The following is a 24,049-nucleotide window of genomic DNA, read 5'->3' on the forward strand; positions in this document are numbered from 1 at the left end:
AATTATCTCCTATAACAAGAGTGTATAATATGCAACAAAAATATTTTATTTAAAAACAAAAATAATCAGCTAGCTTTAAGCCCTAAATTCACATTTGATGTCAGATTGAATAAATTTGCATAAAAAGTTACGAAAACACACTGCGACAGTGACCTTGGGTCCAGGATGACTTTCAATTGAAAGAGGCCTGCTTCAGGTACAGAACAATATTCAACTTGGGCCAAAAGAAACTCAAATTCCCTCACAATATATGCAATTCTTGGTTGGAAAACAAAGCCAATTAAAAAAAAGGAATTACAGCAGACAGAGCACCAAACTACAGACACAAAGCCAATTTTCGGCAAACTCATATCAAAACGCAAGTAAGCAGGCACAATTCAAGAAGCTATCTTCTTTAAATTTTGGTTCGAATGTGCCCTTGTACAACAAAGACATCACTGGAATGCTTATACATAGGCAATTTCCACCAACATCATAAATGTAATTTACAATATAAGTTACTACACTTCCATACTAAATGCAGGCTGTTTAATGCCAATCTGGAGACACACACATCCATAATTCCACCACTAACAATATTCTAATCGAGATAACATAAATCTTAAGAACTTGCTTGTAACTTAAAATATTTTAACATGGATTGTTACGGCATGGTCTGGACCTTGGTGATTTTACTTACGACACACAGCTTCTTCAATATCAATAGCATATGCCATCAAACTGATCACAAAGAGAAAATTAAACTATGGGGACGATTTTAACCCTACGTGCCCAGCAGAAAGTGGGTGGGTAAGTAGTTAAAATGTCCTTTAGTTACCTGGCCTGAAGCTACCAGTGTTCCACATTTTGTGATTTTGACCTACTCTCCTGAGCAGACGCCAAGGACACTCACCCAAAGCCAGTGGGGTCCTTCTTTATATAAGCATGTCAGGTCCTCATGAGGTCACCATGGCCTGGCTGAAATTTTAACTCAGGCCCGCGTGGTGAAGCTGCTTTGACTTTCCCGCCAGGCTAACCCGGGACAGAAGATAATCAGCGTTGGAAGGTGCCAAAAAGGGCAAGTTGTTTTTACTTTACTTTGCAGGAGGAGCAGAAATGCTACTCCGGGCCCAACAAGGAAAGTTCATGCTTAACCTAACCTGTCCCAGACTCCAGACCCCTGCAAAACATGCATGGAAACCAATTCTACCACCTATCTGGTGTTGGTGGGCAGCCTCTGGGCCACGCAATTTTCTGCTGGGAAGTCAGCCAACAGGATTTTAATGAGGCCTGGCTGTTAAAAGTGGAAAATTAACTCGCTGGCGTGGTTTCCTGCTGGAAACTTGTTGGCAATTAAACTCCAGGCCTATATCTAACAGAGACCATTGAAGGGCAAGAGTGAAATGCTCTTTAATTGGAACTACATTCCACACAATGTTCTGGTAGGTGGAACTAATGAACACTTGGGTGAGATATGGTCAATGTAAAAAAAAATCAAAAAACTGGTTTATTTTGAAAAATACACATAACTAAATATGGTAGTAATTCCAAAATGTAACTTCTACAATAGTCCCTGTAACCTACTAAACAAGGTAGCACACTACATTATACCAGTCAGCAGATGAAAAACTCACTTGTGTTTTGATTCTTTCGGTCAGCCCCTGCAGGAATCTGACCAGCTATGTGCCAGTGCTAGCTCTTCAACTATATATTCTATCTTTTTTATATTCTCTGTTTTCAAACCCTTACCCAATTCTATTTCAAAATAAATTCTAATCTCTGCCTCAAAAGTCACTTGTTAAAATAAAGCAGTCCACATTCCAGTAACCCTCAAGAAAATTTCTTCCAACCTCCCCCTTTGTTCCTCTAGTGATAATGTGGATTCCATGCCTCCTTGTTATTATTTTGTCATCCAGTGGAAACAACCTTTTATTAATTGCCATAGTAGTGTAGTGGTATTAGGAATCCAGGACTAATAATCCAGACAACACAAGTTTTTATCCCACCATGGCAGTTTGAGAATTTCATTCAGTTTTTAAAAAAGATTTGGAGAATTAAAAGGCTGGTATTAGTACAAGTGTCATGTTTGACTCTTAACTGCCCTCAGTTGAATCAAAAACTGCTATCCAGTGGTTTAAAAAGGCAGCCGAACACCACCTCTGTGCAACTAGGAATGGGCAAGAAATGTCCTTGTCCAAGAAATTGCCAGCGACGCCCACATCCAGAGTATGAATTTTAAAAAGCCACCTCATTTTAAAAAACTCTATTAGATCCCCTCTAGTTAATTCTAGTGAATCTTTCCTGTACCCTTTCCATGGCTGTAATATTCTTCCCATAAGGACCCAGAACTGCATGTTGCTTCTTCCTCCTTCAAGAAGCTATGAAGAAACTCACGTTACCTTCAACTACAAAGTAATAATGGATCGTACGGTTTACTGAGAAAAGGTAACTTGATCAAATTATCTTTGATCCTCTTACCGATTTGGAAGCTATTATGTCTTGATTATGTTCCTACAGTACATTGTTGTGCAGCTAGACAAGGCTCTCACCAAACAACACAAGAGCATAAGAAATAGAAGCAGGAGTAGGCCATTTGGCCCCTCGAGCCTGCTCCGCCATTCAATAAGATCATGGCTGACCTGATCTTGGCCTCAACTCCACTTCCCTGCTCGCTCCCCATCACCCTTGACTCCCGACAACAGTAGCCTCCAATAGTCCTTCCAATATCATTGCTCACCACAGACCACATCACTAAATAATGCCTCCTCCCTCAATACAAGTTAGTCACAAGTGAAAAAAATATTACAAACTTTAACAAGTTTATTCTGCAACCCATAATCAGTAAATTTTACAAAATTCAGACTACCCGGTATAAAAGCAGTTTATTTTATAATTAAATTCGTGACGTAGCAGCCACAGGCACATTTCAAAATTTATGCTGCAAAAAAAACAGGAGATGCATGAATGTATTGTGCCAAAGTGATAGCGAATCGTCTTGAGAAAAAAAAATAAAGTCAGTCAGTGAGAATTATCCTGCTCCACTCCACTCTGGCTGACTATAATGAGACCTGTATTGTATTTTTATTTATTGTCTTTCCCTCATTTTAGTGAGGCAAGCAGGTATAAAAGAGCATACACACAAAACTATGCTTCGCAATACAGTAAAACTCATATTGCACATCTTTATCAAATGTGGGATCTTATCGGAATAGATGTGGGATTTATTTGACTGAAGTAGGAAACACAAGCAGAGAGTGAAAAGTTTACAAAAAATATATTTTAACACATTCAAATATTTACAAATCCATCATCTCAAAAGCTTCAATACTGCATTGCATAGAACGTACAGCACAGAAACGGCCCAAATGGTCTTTATTCTCCACACTGGCCTCCTCCCACCCTTCTCCATCTCACCCCATCATCATAGCATAGTTGCTTCTATTCCTTTCTCCCCCATGTGCTTATCCAGCTTCCCCTTAAATGTAACTATGCTATTTGCCTCAACTATCTAACCACTCTGGGTAAAGAATTTACTGCTGAATTCCCTATTGGATTTATTAGTGACTATCTTACATTTATGGCCCCTAGTTTTGGTCTCCCCACAAGTGGAAACATCTGCCCAATCAAACCCTTTCATAATCTTAAAAGACCACTGTCAGGTCACATCTCAGCCTTCACTTTTCCAGAGAAAAAAGCCCCAGCCTGTTCAATCTTTCCTGATGGGTATAAGCTCTCATTTCGTAATATCCTTATGAATCTTTTTAGCACCTTTTTCAGTTATATCTTTTTTTAAATGTGGAGACCAGAACTGTATACAGTACACAAAATGTATTACAACAACTTGTATTTATATAGCGCCTTTAACATAGTAAAACATCACAAGGTGCCGCAGAGCAGTGTTATAAGACAAAACAAATACATTTGACACTGAGTCACATAAGAAATCACAGATGATGACCAAAAGCTTGGTCAAAGAGGCGGAGAGGTTTAGGGAGGGAGTTCCAGAGCTTAGGGCCCAGGCAGCTGGAGGCACAGCCACCATTGGTTGGGCAGTTATAATCAGGGATGTTCACAAGGGCAGAATCTGAGAAGTACAGACAACTCGTGGGGTTGTGAGGCTGAAAGAGATTACAAAGATAGGGAGGAGCAAAACCATGGAGGGGGATTTGTAAACAAGCACGAGAATTTTGAAATCGAGGCATTGCCTAACCAGGAGCCAATTACAGACAAATGGAGCATTAAAAATAACATCCCACTAAACTGCATGTTATATCCATAGATCCACATACAGTACCTACAATTCTGGACCTTGGACATGAGCATTCTCACCAGACAGTGAGGGGAAAAATTGCACTTGTGCCTTCTGTGATAATGGAGTGTTTTGACACCACCACCACCACCATGGTCGAGCTGTAACAGCTTAGTGTTATGCAGCACAAAATGCTCTCTCCAGATACAGCGTAAATTTGTATAATACAGTTGGGTGTTTTTCAAAAACGCGGTATTACGCTTTACTAAAGTCCTAGTGACCAATACCCATCATTACACAGAAACATCACAAGGCCCACAATTCACTGCAATGATGATATTGGTAACAAATGCCACAGGTCAGAGCGTTGTGCTCCCCAATCCTTCAGTGGCAAATTTACACCAGAATTTGCTAGGAAAAAAATTAGAATACGCCACAGCAAGCATGGTGGCAGATCAGTAGTAAGGTGGCCAATGGCCAAAAGTAAAAACGTATGGTGCTACGCAGGCTCACAAGTGTTTAATATAGATGTTTAAAGGTTGAACTAGTGGGCAGAAACAGGAACAAATTTAAACGAAAGACACGATTCGCTTAAGGATTTTTTTTTATATCTGTCTGCAGTTCATTGGACGGTACAGTGACCAACCCCCACCCCACTTGAGAATGTACAAATAAGCCAGAGGCTTTTAGTCCTCAATTGCTCAAGCAGTCTAATCCCTGTACAATTTCTGTCTTGCAATAAGGTGCAAATAGGCACATAGTAAACATTCTCATTCATAACACATCGGATTAACATTCTACATTACATTTTTTTTAGACATATTTGGCTGGTAGTTATATATTTATTTTTTGTTGCTTTGCATCAGTGATCCAAGACAGTCATAACTGCTGGGTCTGTTTTCTTTGGAACAGAGGAGGCCAAGAGGAGACCTGTTTGAAGTGTATAAAATTTATGAGGGGCCTGGGTAGAGTGGATAGGAAGGACCTGTTTCCCTTGGCAGAGAGGTCAACAACCAGGGGGCATAGATTTAAAGTAATTGGGGGGAGGTTTAAGAGAAGATACGAGGGAAAATTTCTTCACCCAAAGTGGTGGAGGTCTGGAACTCACTGCCTGAAAGGGTGGTAGGGGCAGAAACCCTCACCACATTTAAAAAGTACTTGGATGTGCACTTGAAGTGCTCTAACCTACAGGGCTACAGACCAAGAGCTGGAAAGTGGGATTCGGCGGGATAGCTCTTGGTCGGCCAGCACGGACATGATGGGCTAAAATGGCCTCCTTCCATATTGTAAATTTCTATAATTCTATGATAACTACATCACAGAATAATAAAAAAGCAGCTAATTAGGGAAACAATTATTTCTTAATTTAAACAGTAAACAAAGATTCCTGTGATTGCACCAAACATACAGAGCTCGCCAGCATCATTCTACAATGGTCTAAGTGGCTGTGGATGGTCTAAGTGGCGTTAATTCATCAAACTCGATCTCACCATTGATTTTAATGGGGGCCAGGTCTATGACAATTAACTGGTCAACTTTTTCAGCGAAAGAGCAGCACTATAGTCCCAAAAAAGTATGGCATGGCGTAAGCCACTCACGCCATGATTTCCTGGGACTTTTGCACCATACGTACACTTATAGATGTGCCATTACTGCAGGTTTTCAGCAAAGTGTTCTTAATTACAAAAAGGCTCCAGATCTACACTTGATATCTTAGTAATATTGACAAATCATATTCAGAAATAGGAATAGAAGCACTCAAATTAATCTTCCCATTTGAGCACATCCAGAATATATAACATTTACACTCAGTATCAGCAACAGCATTGGCACAGATTTAAGAAACAGGTCCACAACAGTACACTATTTTTTAAATATACTTTGGAATAATTTAAATGCAGTAATCAAACCTCTAAAATCAAATAATTATAAACCCATCAACAAAATCTCTTCAGCCGTTCTGTTATCACTCCTCATAACCACTATAAGAAATAGGAAATAGGAGCAGGATTAGGCCTGCTCCGCCATTCAATAAGATCATAGCTGATCTGATCTTGGCCTCAACTCCACTTCCCTGCCCGCTCCCCATAACCCTCGACTATGTTTTTAACTACTTGATTATGCTGCCTTCCAGTGAAGGTGCATCTACGATTATCTTTGTTCCACTCGGCACATATTCTCATCGCCGAGAGCATGCAGAAATCAAGCGTAGGCAGCGGAAAGAGCGTGCGGCAAACCTGTCCCACCCACCCTTACTCTCAACGACTATCTGTCCCACCTGTGACAGGGACTGTGGTTCTCGTATTGGACTGTTCAGCCACCTAAGGACTCATTTTAAGAGTGGAAGTAAGTCTTCCTCGATTCCGAGGGACTGCCTATGATGATTCTGCAAACTAATAATTGCAGGTCTGCCAGGAATCACTTTACAAAGAGTTCGATACATTTATGTTGTCAAGTGGATTGTCCCAAAAAGTGAACAGCACTCCAGCTTCTAAATGACAGCATAAAACAGAACATTAACATTAGGGAAAATATAGAATTCAGTTTTGGAAAAGAGAACTTGCATTTTTAGAGCAACTCATCTCATGGATGTCAGCCATGACTTAGGTACTCTCGCATCCGAGTCAGAAGGTTGTGGGTTCAATTCCCACTCCAGGGACTTCAGCACATAATTTAGGCGGACACTCCCAGAGAAGTACTGAAGGAGTATTGCATTGTCAGAAGTACCGTCGTTTGTATGAGACGTTCAACCAAGGCCCCTGTCTGTCCTCTCGGGTGTGAATGATCCCAAGGTTCTCCCCGGTGTCCTGGCCAATATTTATTCCTCAAGCCAACATCACTAATGAGATGATCTGGGCATTATCACATTACTGTTTGTGGGACCTTGCTGCGTGCAAATTGGCTGCCGTGTTTCCTATATTAATACTGTGACTACACTTAAAACGTACTTGATTGGTTGTAAAGCGTTTTGTGTCATCCCGAGGTCATGAAAAGCGCTATATAAATGCAAATTATTTTTTTTCCCATCATATCCTCTGGACATCCCAAAGTGCTTCACAACAAATGAATGCAGTCACTTTTGTTACATAGGCAAACACAGCAGTCAATTTATAAGAAATTAAAGGACTTGCATTTCACAACCTCACGATGCCTAAAAGCACTTTATAACTAATGAAGTTTTCACACAAAAGGTACAAAAGAACATAAGAAATAGGAGCAGCAGGTGGCCATTTGGCCCCTCGAGCCTGCTCCGCCATTTAATAAGATCATGGCTGATCTGATCATGAACTCAGCTCCACTTCCCTGCCCACTTCCCATAACCCTTTATTCCCTTATCGGCCAAAAGTCTGTCTATCTCCGTCTTAAATATATTCAATGACCCAGCCGCCACAGCTCTCTGGGGCAAAGAATGCCACATATTTACATCCCTCAGAGAAGAAATTCCTCCTTATCTCAGTTTTAAAAGGGCAGCCCCTTATTCTGAGACTATGCCCCCTAGTTCTAGTTTCCCCTATGAGTGAAAATATCCTCCGTGCATCCACCTTGTCGAGACCTCTCATTATCTTGTATGTTTCAATAAGATCATCCTTCTGAACTTCAATGAGTACAGGCCCAACCTACTCAATCTATCTTCATAAGTCAACCCCCTCATCTCCGGAATCAACCTAGTGAACCTTCTCTGAACTGTCTCCAATGCAAGTATATCCTTCCTTAAATACGGAGACCAAAACTGAACGCAGTACTCTAGGCGTGGCCTCACCAATACCCTGTACAGTTGTAGTTAGAACGTTGTACTAGAAATTTTTAACTCTCTCCCCAAAAAGGCTGTGGATTTTAGGATAATTGTAGCTTTCAAGACTGAGATAAATAATTTTGTGTTAGGCAAAGGTATCAAGGGATTATGGAGAAAAAGGTGTGAAAGTGAAATTGAGGGGTAGATCAGACATGATCGAATTACGTAGCAGTGCAGGCCCTCAATGGTCTACTCCCAACACTGTGTCCCCAAGTTCTTTTTGAAGTGCTGTCACCGTTGTAATATGGGAAACAGGGCAGCTAATTTGCACATAGCAAAGTACTACAGGCAGTAATAGAAACATAGAAAATAGGTGCAGGAGTAGGCCATTCGGCCCTTCGAGCCTGCACCGCCATTCAACAAGATCATGGCTGATCACCCACCCCAGCACCTCCCCCCCCCACGCCCCCCTCCACACCCCCCGACCCCCCCAGCCGCAAGGACCACATCCAATTCCCTCCCGAACACATTAAAATGAACTGGCATCAACAACTCTCCGCGGCAGGGAACCCCACAGGCCAACAACTCCCCGAGTGAAGAAGTCTCTCCCAATCCCAGCCCTAAACAGCCCACCCCCCCATCCCAAGAGCGTGCCACCCCCCCCAGCCCCACCCAACACCGGGAACACTCCCTCCCCCCCCCCCCCCCCGCACCCAACCCGCCCCGTCAGAATCTTTCCCAAATGCCGAACACCCCCGGATGTTGAGCCCCCAGCCCCGGCCACCCCGGAACCACGCCCCCGCGACGCCAACCGCGCAGTCAACCCGTCCACTCCACTCTGAACACTCCCCGCACCGAGGCACAGAGCCCCCAGGCCCGCCCCTCCAACACACTTCGCCCCCCCAGACCTCCGCTGCAATGTGGCCCCTCCTGTCCCCCTCCCTGGGTTTCTCCGCCCCCCATCTCCACCACTCTCCCCCCCGCCCCCGTCTCCCCTCCGCCCCCATCTCCCCTCAACTTCCCTCTGCCTCCCTGCTCAGACTCCCATCTTGGGGGCAGTAACCTTCTGGGGCAGGGAATTTTAGCCCCCAGCGTGGAAGTCCTGCTCCCGCCGCAGAATTGGCCTTACCACCCCTCAATGGAAGCGGAGTGCAATTTCCCACACAATTAATGAAATGAATGACAGTATCATTGGTGTTGGTTCAGGGATAAATGTTGGCCATACACCAAGCGAACTCTGTTTAGAATAGTGTCATGGGATCTTGGTTTAATTTCCAGAACCAGGGGACACAGTCTAAGGATAAGGGGTAAGCCATTAAGGACTAAGATGAGGAGAAACTTCTTCATTCAGAGTTGTTAACCTGTGGAATTCCCTACAGCAGAGAGTTGTTGATGCCAGTTCATTGGATATATTCAAAAGGGAGTTAGATATGGCCCATGGCCCTTATGGCTAAAGGGATCAAGGGGTATGGAGAGAAAGCAGGAAAGGGGTACTGAGGTGGATGATCAGCCATGATCTTATTGAATGGTGGTGCAGGCTCGAAGGGCCAAATGGCCCACTCCTGCACCTATTTTGTATGTTTCTCATCCGAAAGACAACACCTCCAACAGTGCAACATTCCTTCAGTACTGCACTGAAGTACCAGCCTAGATTCCGTGGTCAAATCTCGAGTGGGGCTTGAACCCACAACCTTGTGATGTAGAGGCAAGAGTGTGCTACCATTTGAGCCAAGGCTGACACCTTAATTATTATTATAGTGTAAAGTTGATAGTTAATCACTCATAATATTAATTAATAATTTTAGCAGAATCCAGTTACAAATATCTGCAGAAATTTAACCCGAGCACATTCTCCAGGTAACCTGTCAGGTAATGATGATACACAGACATGGGATAGGTTGGGGAAAGCTTGTGTGTATACAGGCAGCCCTCGGCGCGTTGCGTGCTGGGAAATGTAGTCCGCCGAGACCACGGTCTGCGTTGCGTCACATGGATCCCAGTCAGCTTGCAGGACTACAGCTCCCACCATGCATCGCAAGCGCCAGACATGCGCAGTGCCGCGAGTGCGTCCAGAAAAATCCACTGTACAACACATATCCGTCCCCCCTCGCAAACAAAAAAAACTTTCAGCTGCAAACCCTGCACCGAGAGAGACTGGGCAATTAATATCTGCTTGAATGGGGAAAGTTCCGACAATGGAAGAAGAGGTCCAAAACACCTCAGGCCTCTTGCCTTCTCCATTAATATCAAAACAAAAGAATTGAACACAAGAGGGGGAAAAAAACTCAAATGCAAACGGCGAAGGGTTTCAATTTACCTCACACGGATTCGAGCGCCATATTTGAAATGTAAAAAGTTTTGATTTGGCTTTTATATTCCCCCCCCCTGTCAGACTCTCTCCCTCCCGCCAAAGCGTCTCCGACAGCGCGATACTCACCCGGGCCGGCCAGTGAGGGTAACCCTTCATTTTGGCGAAGACCAAGTCTCCCGCTTTGAAATTGTGAGGCATTTTCTGCTCGGTATTGTCTGATTTGAAACAATTTTTTAAATATATATATATAAACCGGGGACTCCAGCAGCACCGCAGCGCGATTCCCAGCGTTTCCAATACTGTACAGCGCCCGAGGGGGGAGGGTAAAGCCTAACCTGCTGCCAGAAGTCCCGCCTTCTCCCTCCTCTGATTGGCTGCTGCCGCTCACTGGGCGTCAATCCCGGACTCTGATTAGTAGACGCGGATGTCAGTCCTTTGACGTCAGGCAAAGGGGGGGGGGGGTGTCTTGCCAGGTTCGTGTGATGCGTAGAAACGGAGGGGGTGGTTCCCTTGAATGTGGGATAATCAGCTATGGTCTCCAGGTTGTTGCCTCGCTGATATTTTACAAGATCATTTCCCCCCCACCCCCACTATAATTTTCCATCACTCTTCAGGTGTTGGTGCCATTTAACCCAGCCACTGGCAGCCCGCTGCTGCCTTGTAAAAGGGGAGGAGTTGGGTTGGGAGGCCACCTGCTCATATTGGGGGTGACTTGTCTTGGTAATTTTGATAATCAGAAAAAGTGCAATTTTTGACCGCTGCATGCACAGCATTGGCAGTTATGCATTTGCACATGCGCGCTCAGGTCTACCACATGCATGCACTCTGCGTTTGGGAAAACAAAACGTTATCTGATTTTGGACTTGGCAAACGCGACAGCTCTGTACCTTTCCCCAGTGGCCGTTCTTCATGTGTGAGTCCAAATCAATTGTCTTCAAACATTTCTGGGCGGAAGACCCTTTGCAAATATTGACACATTCCTGGGGACCCCTTGTCCTAACTTCTGAATGGCAGGGGCAGCTGTCAAAAGACAGCAGTGCTATCATTTGAAAAATAAAACATTTATTAGTATACAACAACAAAAACAACATTCTATTATGTCAGAAAAATCTAGAATTCAGAATTCTCAAGAGTCTGAATGTAGTGCATAGTATTTCAGGATGGGCAGTCGTGAACCATTAAAAGGTATTGAATAGAGCTTTAATATCCTGTCTATGTAGCAAAGTGAGGTGAAAATTGGGTACGATATGCTCATCTGGTTGCAAAGTTACAGTAAATTGCATTCATGATTGTCACAACACTCTACTCTTCCTCAAATAGTGCTATGGGAGCATTAACATTAACCTGAATTGAACACCTCACCTTAGGAATAGCACCTCCACCATTGCAGCACTTCATCAGTACTGCACGAACATGTCAACCTCGGTTATGAGATCAAGTCCTGGACAGAGGTCTGAACTCACAACCTTCAAATGCGGAGTTGAAGAATGCCACCAATTGATGACCATTCCAATGGTGAAAGTTTCATATTAAACATACTATGTTAAGCATAAAAAAGTTTAAATGAACAAAATATCCTATTCATGTTGTCCAGTTTATGCCAACATTTAGTTCATGTTCCAGATCCAAAAAGACTATTGTTTAGCTCTTTCTCCATGTCTGCGACTGTTCCATATACAGATAAAAATCTATTTATTTCCTTCAATAGTTCACCATGTCAGCTGACAATTTATTCTATAATTTGATGATTTTTTTCCAATTTTCTCTTCTGTCCTACTCTCTCTGCTGAAGGTGCTGACTTGCTGGGTTACAATTCCATCGATACTAGCCAAAGTAATGATTCTTCATGTGTGGCTCTGGACAGTGACGGTTAGTCGAATATTTTGACTGTTGGTCGAATATTTTGACTGTTGACAGCAGCAGAGCCAAACTGCTCTTATCCTCACCCAACATTCACACAAGTGTACTTTCCAGAAGCGGACAATGGATAGTGATGCTGTGGGAATGCTGGTTGATTTTCCCCCTCTGTAGTCCAAGGGAACTCAGGCCAATTAAAGCACCCCTGTCTCTATATCTGGCCAAAACCAGCACAGCAGCCAAAACAAAAGGCAAATTACTACCTCTGATTGTGATATTCTCAGCAAGGCAGCCTTCTTACCTAAATATTGACTCTAAAAATGCACAGTAAATGTCATATATCCTACATGGCTGCTATTGGTGCTATCACAAGGTGTGCCACCAGAGGGCACAGCAGTGGGCGACTTGCAGGTTACCTGTACAGGTGTGCCTGGCCTTGTATAAAAGGCAGGCCATCAGGTGGGATCCTCATTCTGGAGTTATCAATAAAGGACTAAGGTCACTACAGTTCAAGAACACATTACCTCATGAAGTCATTATCAGAGCATCCAAGGACATAACAACTGGCGATGAGATTACGGACTTTCACGCAAAAATGGCTACCCTTGGTACGTTGCAGCAATTCGCCGATGGTGATGATTGGGACGCCTTTGTGGAGAGGTTCGACCATTTCTTCACAGCAAACGACATGGTAGGCGACAACCCGGCCACACTGGCTGGCAAGCACAGAGCTATCCTGCTAACCAGTTATGGGTCCACTGTCTATGGCCTCGTCAGGGACTTGCTGGCACCAGCGAAGACAACAACCAAGACATACGAGGAGCTCGTAATGCTGATCCATGAGCAACTCAAGCCTAAGGAGAGCATCCTCACAGCTAGACACCGGTTCTACACCCACCGATGGCCCGAACGCCAGGAAATCGTGAAATATGTTGCAGACCTCAGGAGGCTGGCGGCACCATGTGATTTCGGCGACCACCTCACCGAAGCGCTGCGGGACATTTTTGTCATTGGAATCGGCCATGAGGGCCATCTTCATAAGCCAATGTCTGCGGATACCACAGTCACACTGCAGAAGGCCATCTCTGTGAGCCAGGCATTCATGACCTCGACCTGCGGCTCTCGGCAGATGATTCACCCTCAGGACTCAAACCCGGCAAGTACTGTGCACAGAGTGACGCCTTTTAGAGGCTGGACTGTAGAACGCGAACCTTCTCAGGGAAGAGAGAACAGGCCCCCGAGTTCCTTAACTCAGGGTCCACCGAGGGGGGCTAATCGAGTAGCTCCATGCTGGCGTTATGGAGGGAATCACAGGGCTCACCAGTGCCATTTTAAAGACTATGTATGCAAAGGCTGCAGCACAAAGGACCACCTCCAGCGAACGTGTAAGAGAAATATGACTCACTGTGTCGATGAAGAGTCTGCAGATGGCCATGAATCCAGCACAGATTATGAAACGATAGGCAGAGAGGCAGCTCAGCCCCACGACAAGGTATATAACATGTTTACCTGCACCACCGAGTGTTCCCCATTGAGGATGGAAGTCGCGATAGATGGCATTCCAGTCTTCATGCAAGTGGACACGGGGGTAATGAATCAAGAAGCCTTTGAGAGGCTATGGGACAATCAAGCTGAACAACTTGGTCCCGGTTCAGGCAAAGCTGCGCACATACACTGATGAACTTATCCCAGTTGTTGGTAGTGCGGATGTTAAGGTACTCCATGATGGCGCGGTGCACAAGTTAGCTCTGTGGATTGTTGCAGGTGATGGACCAACGCTAATAAAGGCATAACCGCAGCGCATTTGGAAAGCCGTGACAGGATCGTCCAAGTCAGCACGGATTTATGAAAGGGAAATTACGCTTACAAATCTTGTAGAATTTTTTGAGGATGTAACTAGTAGAGTGGACAAAGGAGAACCAGTGGCTGTGGTGTATTTGGACTTTTAAAAGGCTTTTAACAAGGTCCCACATAAGAGATTAGCGTGCAAAATTAAAGCACATGGTATTGGGGTAATGCATTGACGTGGATGGCAGACAGGAAGCAAAGAGTAGGAATAAACGTGTCTTTTTCAGAATGGCAGGCAGTGACTAGTGGGGTACCGCAAGGTACAGTGCTGGGCCCCCAACTATTTACAATATACATTAATGATTTGGACAAAGGAATTGAATGTAATATCTTCAAGTTTGCAGATGGCACTAAGCTGGGTGGCAGTGTGAGCTGTGAGGAGGATGCTAAGAGGCTGCAGGGTGACTTGGACAGGTTAGGTAAGTGGGCAAATGCATGGCAGATGCAGTATAATGTAGATAAATATGAGGTTCATTTTGGTGGCAAAAACAGGAAGGCGGAATATTATCTGAATGGTGACAGATTAGGAAAAGGGGTGGTGTAACGAGATGTGGGTGTCATGGTACATCAGTCATTGAAAGTTGGCATGCAGGTACAGCAGGCGGTGAAGAAGGCAAATGGCATGTTGGCCATCATAGCGAGAGGATTTGAGTATAGGAGCAGGGAGGTCTTACTGCAGTTGTACAGGGCCTTGGTGTGGCCACACCTTGAATATTGTGTACAGTTTTGGTCTCCTAATCTGAGGAAGGACATTCTTGCTATTGAGGGAGTGCAGCGAAGGTTCACCAGACTGATTCCCGGGTTGACAGGACTGACATATGAAGAAAGATTGGATTGACTAGGCTTATATTCACTGGAATTTAGAAGAATGAGAGGGGATCTCATAGAAACATATAAAATTCTGATGGGATTGGACAGGTTAGATGCAGGAAGAATGTTCCCGATGTTGGAGAAGTCAGAATCAGGGATCACAGTCTAAGGATAAGGGGTAAGCCATTTAGGACCGAGTTAAGGAGAAACTTCTTCACTCAGATAATTGTGAACCTGTGGAATTCTCTACTACAGAAAGTTGTTGAGGCCAGTTCGTTAGATACATTCAAAAGGGAATTAGATGTGGCCCTTACAGCTAAAGGGATAAAGGGGTTTGGAAAGAAAGCAGGAATGGGGTAATGAAGTTGCATGATCAGCCATGATGATATTGAATGGTGGTGCAGGCTTGAAGGACCGAATGGCCTACTCCTGCATCTATTTTCTATGTTTCTATGTTTTTTACTCGGAAGAAGGTGGATGGAGAAGATCCATTGGAAGTGGGAAGACTTCACCCCTCCAGCGATCGACATCCTCTGCACTCAGATGCAAAGCAAGCCCTCACCTGAGGTTGGATCCGGCACCAGAGAGCAGACCAGCACAACAGCCAAGGCACAGACCGCCCAGCACGACTGCATGGAGATGATCCAACTGGGACGACCCGAGCGCACCTTCCAGGCTCCAGTTGCAGAACTCCGGAGGAAGAAAATCGGATCCAGAGGCGACTTCCCAGCTTCGGAGGCAGAACCCGGAGAGAAGAGGATCACCGCAGATGACATTGTGGATGGAAGAAAGATGGCGCCTGAACCACGAGGTGATGCGCTGAAGAAAAAAATGGCGGCGGCCAGACCATGCGGTGAAGCGCTGATGGAGCAACACGTGGCACCAAGTGGAGAAGAGGATTGGGGTAAAGAAAGCAAGGCTCTCTTAAAGGAGGCCTGCAACCCACTACAATTAAAAGGACAGTTCCACACACTCAAACAATGTAATAGCAACTGCGAGTTAGAGATAAATTGTGTAACTGATGATCAGAGTTGTGTACATGCAATAAGCAAGGAAAAGTTGCGTGATCACGATCGGAACTACAGCGTGTTACGTATGAAGAAAGAGTCAGACTGAACACTGTGAGCTCAAAGTAAAGCGTGACCGTAGTCTTTTATTGCAGGTCTCCAGAATGCCTCTCCAACCTGTGAGGCCTCCTTAAATATCTGTGCTCCCAAGGGATTATGGGACACCTTGGGACTCCAGGGGGTGGCTGTACAGAGTAAATACAAGTTTACATATATAACAACACCGCCACCCCCCCCCCCACCCCACAAAGTCAACAGTGTAACTATTTACAAGGTGAGTCGATCTGGGGCCCTTCTTGCCCTGGTTGATCGTCTCAGTGTGAAGGCTGGTATTGGTGAATCAACTGTTGGGTCCTCACTGAGCTCCTGTGCAGCTGGCCTTTCTGGGCTGCCTGGTGTGGTGGGTCCTGCTGGGCTGTTGTGGATGATGGGTTCTGCTTCGTGGCCAACCGCAGTGCCGGTTGCCACTGGTGTGTATGTTGGGGGTCAAAGAAGGTAGGGTCCAAAGTGGTTTGCTCAGGATAGTCCATGAATCTGAGTTTGATTTGGTCCAAGTGTTTCCGGTGAATGAGTCCATTTAAAAGTTTGACCCGAAACACCATGCTTCCCTCTTTGGCCACGACAGTGCCGGGAAGCCACTTGGGACCTTGTCCATAATTCAATACAAATACAGGATCATTGATTTCAATCTCGCGTGACACATTTGCACTATCATGGTATGTACTTTGTTGAAGCCGCCTGCTCTCTACCTGTTCATGTAGATCAGGGTGAACTAACGAGAGCCTTGTCTTAAGTGCTCTTTTCATGAGCAGTTCAGCAGGTGGGATCCCAGTGAGCAAATCGGGTCTCATGCGGTAGTTAAGCAGAACTCGGGATAGGCGAGTCTGCAGTGAGCCTTCCGTTACCCTCTTCAAGCCCTGCTTCATGGTTTGCACTGCTCTCTCTGCCTGACCATTGGACGCTGGTTTAAACAGGGCAGATGTGGCATGTTTGATCCCGTTGCGGGTCATGAATTCTTTAAACTCAGCACTAGTAAAACATGACCTGTTGTCGCTCACCAGGACATCGGGTAAGCCGTATGTGGCAAACATGGTCCGCAGGCTTTCAATAGTGGCAGTGGACGTGCTAGCCAACATTATATCACATACAATCCATTTGGAGTACGCATCTACAACCACAAGGAACATTTTACCCAAGAACAGGCCTGCATAGTCGACATGTACCCTAGACTACGGTTTGGAGGGCCAAGACCATAAACTTAACGGCGCCTCCCTGGGTGCATTGCTTAGCTGCGAGCATGTATTATATCTGTGCATGCAGGACTGTAAGTCCGTATAGATAACGGGCCACCACACGTGGGATCTGGCTACCTCTTTCATCATTACGATGCCTGGGTAGGTACTGTGGAGGTCACTGATGAAGGTGTCTCTGCCCTTCTTGGGAACCACTACTCGATTGTCCCACAGAAGGCAGTCTGCCTGTATAGACATTTCATCTTTGCACCGCTGAAATGGCTTTATCTCTTCCTGCATTTCCACTGGGACACTGGACCAGCTCCCGTGAAGCACACAGTTTTTGACTAGGGACAATAAGGGGTCCTGGCTCGTCCAGGGTTTGATCTACCGGGCAGTGACGGGTGATTGCTCACTCTCAAATGCTTCCATAACCATGGCTAGATCTGCGGGAGGCGCCATTTCCTCCCCCATGGTGGGCAATGGCAGCCTACTGAGAGCATTGGCGCAGTTTTCTGTGCCCGGCCTGTGGCGGATGGCATAGTTGTATGCGGACAATGTGAGCGTCCAACTCTGGATGCGGGCCAATGCATTAGTATTTATCCCTTTACTCTCGGGGATATGAGTGGCTTATGGTCAGTTTCCAATTCGAATTTTAGCCCAAACAGATGTTGATGCATTTTCTTTACCCCATAGACACATGCTAACGCTTCTTTTTCAATCATGCTGTAGGCTCGCTCAGCCTCAGACAGACCCTTGGATGCATAAGCAACCGGTTGCAATTTCCCAAAATCATTAGCTTATTGCAATACACACCCGATGCCATATGACGATGCATCACATGCCAGTACCAAACGCTTACATGGATCATACAACACAAGCAATTTGTTTGAGCATAACAATTTTCTAGCTTTTACAAAGGCATTTTCTTGGCTTTTGCCCCATGCACATTCGTCCCCTTTACGCGTAAGACGTGCAGTGGTTCTAACAGTGTGCTGAGACCCAGTAAGAAGTTACCAAAGTAGTTCAGGAGTCCTAGAAACATTCGCAGCTCTGTTATGTTCTGTGGCCTCGGTACGTTCTCGATTGCCTCCGTCTTCTAATTGGTGGGCCTGATGCCATCCGCCGCGATCCTCCTCCCCAGGAACTCCACTTCAGATGCCAGGAAAATGCATGAGCGTTTTAACATGAGCCCCATGCGATTGAGTCGACTAAGAATCTCCTCCAGGTTCTGCAGATGCTTGACCGTGTCCCGACCTGTAACCAAGATGTCGTCCTGGAAGACCACGATGCGCGGGACTGACTTCAGTAAACTTTCCATGTTTCGCTGGAATATCGCCGCCGCTGATCGAATTCCAAACGGGCATCTGTTATAAATGAAAAGACCTTTGTGCGTGTTGATGCAGGTGAGGCCCTTCGATGATTCCTCCAGTTTCTGTGTAATGTAGGCTGAAGTCAAATCCAGCTTCGTGAACATCTTTCCTCCTGCCAGTGTTGCAAAGAGATTGTCGGCCTTTGGTAGTGAGTATTGGTCCTGCAGGGAGAAACGATTGTTAGTTACTTTGTAATCGCCACAGATTCTGACGGTGCCGTCTCACTTGAGGACTGGGACAATAGGACTGGCCCACTGGTTGAACTCGATCGTTGAGATGATGCTCTCTCTCTGCAGCCGGTCTAGCTCGATCTCTACCCTTTCTCTCATCATGTACGGTACTGCTCTCGCCTTGTGATGGATGGGTCGCGCCCCCGGAATTAGGTGGATCTGCACTTTTGCTCCTTGGAATTTCCCGATGCCTGGTTCGAACAGCGAAGGGAACTTGTTTAAGACCTGGGCACACGAAGTGTCATCAGCGGGCGATAGCGCTCGGACGTCGTCCCAGTTCCAGCGTATCTTTCCCAGCCAGCTCCGAACAAGCAGCGTGGGACCATTGCCCGGTAACACCCAGAGTGGTAGCTTGTGCACTGCTCCATCGTAGGAGATCTTTATGGTAGCACTGCCGATTACGGGAATCAGTTCCTTTGTGTAAGTTCTTAGTTTCGTGCGAATTGGAGTTAAGACTGGCCTTGAGGCCTTGCTGCACCACAATTTCTCTCAAGTCTTTTTGTCCATGATGGACTGGCTCGCGCCGTGTCCAGCTCCATTGACACCGGGAGTCCATTTAGTTCAACATTCAGCATTATCAGGGAACAATTTGTGGTGAATGTGTGCACCCCATGTACCCCTGCCTCCTAAGTCTGAGGCTCTGGTTCGTCATGATCCGCTGTAGATCTGTCCTCCTCTGCAACATGGTAGTTTGCAGGTTTAACAGGATTTGCAGCTCGCCTGCACATACATTGGAGGTGTCCCATTGTTCCACAGCCCTTGCAAACGTAACCTTTGAATCGGCATGAATGGAAACGATGATCACCCCCACAGCGCCAACAAGGTGTTAATGGCCTTGCATTCATCACCCTTGATGGTGGACTCTGAGACATCTGCAGACGTGCAGCTGCAGGCATGTGTGACCTGCCCTGTACATTGCGATTCGAAAACAACATCACTTTGTTCACAGTACTTGTAGCAGCATTTGTGTGCTGAGAGATTTGTTTAATATTGTCACTGGTGGCAATGAACGCCTGGGCTATTGCTATGGCCTTACTCAAGGTTAGGGTCTCTGCAGTCAAAAGTTTGTGAAGTATGGTTTCGTGGCCAGTGCCAAGTACAAAAAAGTCTCTGAGCACGTGCTCCAAATGTCCTTCAAATTCGCAATGTCCTGCAAGGCGTCTTAGCTCGGCGACATAACTCGCCACTTCCTGGCCTTCAGATCTTTTGTAGCTGTAGAACCGATACCTCGCCATCAGAATGCTTTCCTTCGGGTTCAAATGCTCTGCAGTGTGCACAAATCATCGTACGATTTTTCCGTGGGTTTCGCTGGAGTAAGCAGATTTTTCATGAGGCCATACATTGGTGCCCCACAGACGGTGAGGAGGATCGCCCTTCGTTTGGCAGCGTTCTCTTTTCCATCTAGCTCATTGGCTACGAAGTATTGGTCAAGTCGCTCCACAAAAGTTTCCCAATCATCTCCCTCTGAGAATTTCTCCAGGATGCCCACTGTTCTCTGCACCTTTGGGTTCGCTATCTGTATCTCGTCGCCAGTTGTTATGTATGGAGAAAGAGTAAGACTGTGAGCTCAAAGTAAAGTGAGCTTAGTCTTTTACTGCAGGTCTCCAGAATGCCTCTCCAACCTGTGAGGCCTCCTTAAATACCTATGCTCCCAAAGGATTATGGGATCCCTTGGGACTCCAGGGGATGAGCCCTCTGGTGGCTGTACAGAGTAAATACAAACTTACATATATAACATAGGGTATTCACAATAATTAATGAAACGTTGTGCGATATAGGATTTCAACTGCACACAACCAATGCAGCGGGAAAACACCCATCGGAAGCACACAGGTCCAGCGGGCTACCCAACGCTGTAGCCTGCATCTCTGGGACCAGAGTTATGCACCATGGAGTGTGGCCACAAGCAGCCAATACACACGAGCTGCAGAGCAAGCGATCTCAAGAGGGCAATGGCAATGGTATCGATACCCTGTCCCTCATTGGCTCCGCTTCTCAGGCACCTGATGGCACCAACCTAAGGCGCTAAGGCGCAGCCCTCAGACGCCATCGCCAGCAAGGCCATACCCAGGAATGAAGAGTCACCTGCAACAGTCCCCCCAAAGGGGACCAGGACCAGCCAGGATCCCCAACCAAACAACGCCCAGGCCAGTGAGTCAGCAGTTACCTGCGCACTGCTAGACGGCAGCACCTAAGGGGGCAGCAGCGACCCAGAGCGCTAAAAAAGGATAGGGTGGTCACAGGCATCTGTGAATCTGCCCGACACTAGGAGCAATGGCAACAGCCCCGAGAGCAGGCAATTTGAGTCAACCGTGTTCCCATTGCCAGAACTGAGCACCGCGCCGCCACCAGACTACCTGGACACCATCCAGCAGTTCTGGTACTAGTTTGTCCTCTCACACCAGTACTGATTCCAAGCATCTATCAAATATGTACCTCACCAGTCAAATGTATTTGCCTCACAACTGTACCACTAAGGTAATGATATAAAGGCACAAAAAAAACCCATTTCTTCACAGTCGGGGGAGGGGTGCGAGAAGGTGTAGGATTGTGACGGGTAGGATTTAGGTGGATGGGGGAACGATGAGGGAAGAGGAAAAAAGCAGATGAAGAGAACAGGGGCATTGCTGGATGGGAAATGGTTAGGTGGGACTGGATCAGGGTCAATTTTCCTCTCAGTGGGAGGAGGAAGTATCATTGGGTCAGGGTCCAATTCCATCTCCATGTGAAGAGCATTTCACATGGAGATGGAATTGAAATTCTACAAAGGGTAGTGTGGTGGATGTAGCACACAAATCACTGATTCCACACGGTCTGGTGTAAATCTAACTGCTATGACCTTCGTCCTTTATTGTTCAGCTCCAGAGTGCCTCTCAGGTGTGGTGGTCAGCCTTTTATATTCCCTGTTGCAGGTACTTCCAGGTTTCCCACCACAGCGCCCTCTGTGGTGTACCATTGTGCTTACATTACATTTAAGGTACCAGGACGATACACACATCAATACATAACATCACACTTGTCCAACGGAAGGCAGGTAGGCATAGACAGTGCGTTAGTATGGTACATGTTATCTGGTACATTAACTAGTTATTGACTGGTAACGGATCCCTGATTTCCTTGTTAGCTCTTCTCATTAATTGTACTTCATATCCATTATTTTACACAAATACAATGGCCATTCAGCATTAAAATATTAATTCTTATTATAAATTCGTCATAGATCATTTTAGACTCGCTCTGCCTTACAGAAGTCCTTTGTGGGGACCACCACATGGTAAGGCCCTTTTAAGACTCCCGGGTGCATTTCCTTTTTAAGGCGCCATCTTTGATGCAGAAGGATTCCACGAGGCTTCTCCTTGGGTGCCGCCATCTTTGATGCTCTGCTGCTCTGGACCGAGGCCGCCGCCATCTTGCTATCCACCGCTCCGGATGCCCTCTGCCGCCGCAGCCTCCGCTGCCATCTGACTAGCCGCCTCCCCTGCGGCTGTCGTGGCCTCTCCAGCGGCCGCACTTGCCGCCTCCCCCGCGGCCTCCGTAGCGGCCACCGTGGCCGCTGACCTCCAGTTACTGCCGCCGCCCAACTTGTGGCCGCCGACCTCCAGCTGCTGCCGCCGCTCGACTCTCCCTCTGCGTGGGCCCCTCCGATCCGCCGGCCATCCTGGATCCCTCGCACCCTGCCCGCAGCGCCCCGCAGGCTCACCCCACCCCCCCCTCCACTAGGCCCCTCTGTGCAGGGCTGCTTGCCTGTGGGGGCTGAGGCTGCAGGATCTCTGTGTGAGGTCCGGGCCTGGGGCTTGCCTGTGGGTGGATTGAGGCTGCAGCTCCAGCTCGGTCGGTGCTGCTCTCTGGGGACCCGGGGCACGGCAGCACCCCGGGGAGCAGCATCCTGTGGAGTGGTGAAGTCTTCCCAGCTCCCACGGACTGTCCCCATCCACCTCCGGCCGAGGAGTGTCGGCCCATCGCCTGCAATGATCCACAAAGGTAAACCGTGTGTCTCGTCCCCGTGTGATACCTGCACCATCGCTCTGCCAAGAACAGGTATTAGTTCCCTGGTGTAGGTACGCAGCTTCACCGCGACCGGGACCAGCTTGGGTCGTGCAGCTGGGTTAACCCACAGTTTATCAAAAGTTCTCCGACTCATCAATGACGGACCCAAGCCAGTGTCCACTTCCATACTCACAGGGACTCCGTTGATTTTTACTTCCCTTATCACTGGGGGCGAATCGTCGGTACACGTGTACAGTCCCAACATCTCATCATCTTCTGCCTGCTCCTCGCTGGATGGTGGATCATCCCCCATCTCCTCAGCTACATGGTGAGTCCGATTTCTTTTACACATACGCTGAAGGTGGCCTTTCGTGTGGCAGGTATTGCACGTCTACTCCGCAAACCTGCACTGGTGAGCCCCATGGCTTCCTCCACAACGCCAGCATGGTGCTGCTTGATTGGCCCCCCTCAGCGGACTCTGAGTTCCAGGACCCTGAGGTCCGTGCTCTCTGCCCCGGGCAGAGCCACGTTCTGCAGTTTTGTCCGTGGTGGGCGCTATCCTGTGGACAGTGCCTGCCGGGTTCGAGACTGTGTGGATTATTTGCTTGGTGCTGCAAGTCGAGGTCATATGTGCCCAGCTGATGGTGATGGCCTTTGTCAGAGTGACTGTGGGTTCAGTGGCTAACAGCTTGTGAAAGAGGCTCTCGTGGCCAATCCCCATAACGAAAACGTCCTGTAACGCCTCGTCAAGGTGTGCGCCAAAATCACACGGCGCCGCGAGTCTCCTGAGGTCCGCAGCATATTTGGTGACATCCTGGCCCTCAGGTCTGCAGTGATGGTAAAATTTGTATCTGGCCGTGAGGATGCTCTCCTTCGGTTTCAACTGGTCACGAATGAGTTCAGTCAGCTCCTCGTATGACTTGTCCCTGGCGCTCCCGGGTGCCAGTAAATCCCTGACGAGACAGTAAACCTCATCTCCACAACTGGAGAGCAATATCGCCTTACGCTTCTCTCTCATTGCGTATGTGTCCTCCATCAGGTCGTTTGCTGTGAAGTAGTACTCGAGCCTTTCCGTAAAGGCCTCCCAATCATTGCCCACGGTAAAATCCTTTAGCGAGCCCAGAGTAGCCATGGTTGCGTGGAGTTCGTCCGCTTCCTTGTCGCCAATGTGGTGTATGTAGAAATCACTGACTCCACACGGTCTGGTGTAAATCTAACTGCTGTGACCTTCGTCCTTTATTGTTCAGCTCCAGAGTGCCTCTCAGGTGTGGTGGTCAGCCTTTTATAGTGCCTGTTGCAGGCACTTCCAGGTTTCCCACCACAGCGCCCTCTGTGGTGTACCATTGTGCTTACATTACATTTAAGGTACCAGG

General features: G+C 46.9%; 1 protein-coding gene across 3 annotated transcripts in view; it reads right to left on the minus strand.

Annotated features, from left to right (window-relative positions):
- The window catches only part of hdgfl2 (HDGF like 2), a 116,665-nt gene that overhangs the window by 65,964 nt on the left and 26,652 nt on the right, over window positions 1-24,049 (minus strand). Inside the window, exon 1 of one of the 3 annotated variants that reach the window (XM_070859918.1) lies at window positions 10,399-10,596. The exons of 1 other annotated variant lie outside the window; for it this stretch is intronic. In XM_070859918.1, the coding sequence (XP_070716019.1) occupies window positions 10,399-10,470 (72 nt within the window). In that variant the 5' untranslated portion in view covers window positions 10,471-10,596. Of the gene's footprint in view, window positions 1-10,398; window positions 10,597-24,049 lie in introns of those variants that run through there. One more of the 3 variants, XM_070859915.1, reaches the window with a different exon arrangement.

Source organism: Pristiophorus japonicus, chromosome 18 (genome assembly GCF_044704955.1).
Source record: "Pristiophorus japonicus isolate sPriJap1 chromosome 18, sPriJap1.hap1, whole genome shotgun sequence".
Classification (NCBI taxonomy): domain Eukaryota; kingdom Metazoa; phylum Chordata; class Chondrichthyes; family Pristiophoridae; genus Pristiophorus; species Pristiophorus japonicus.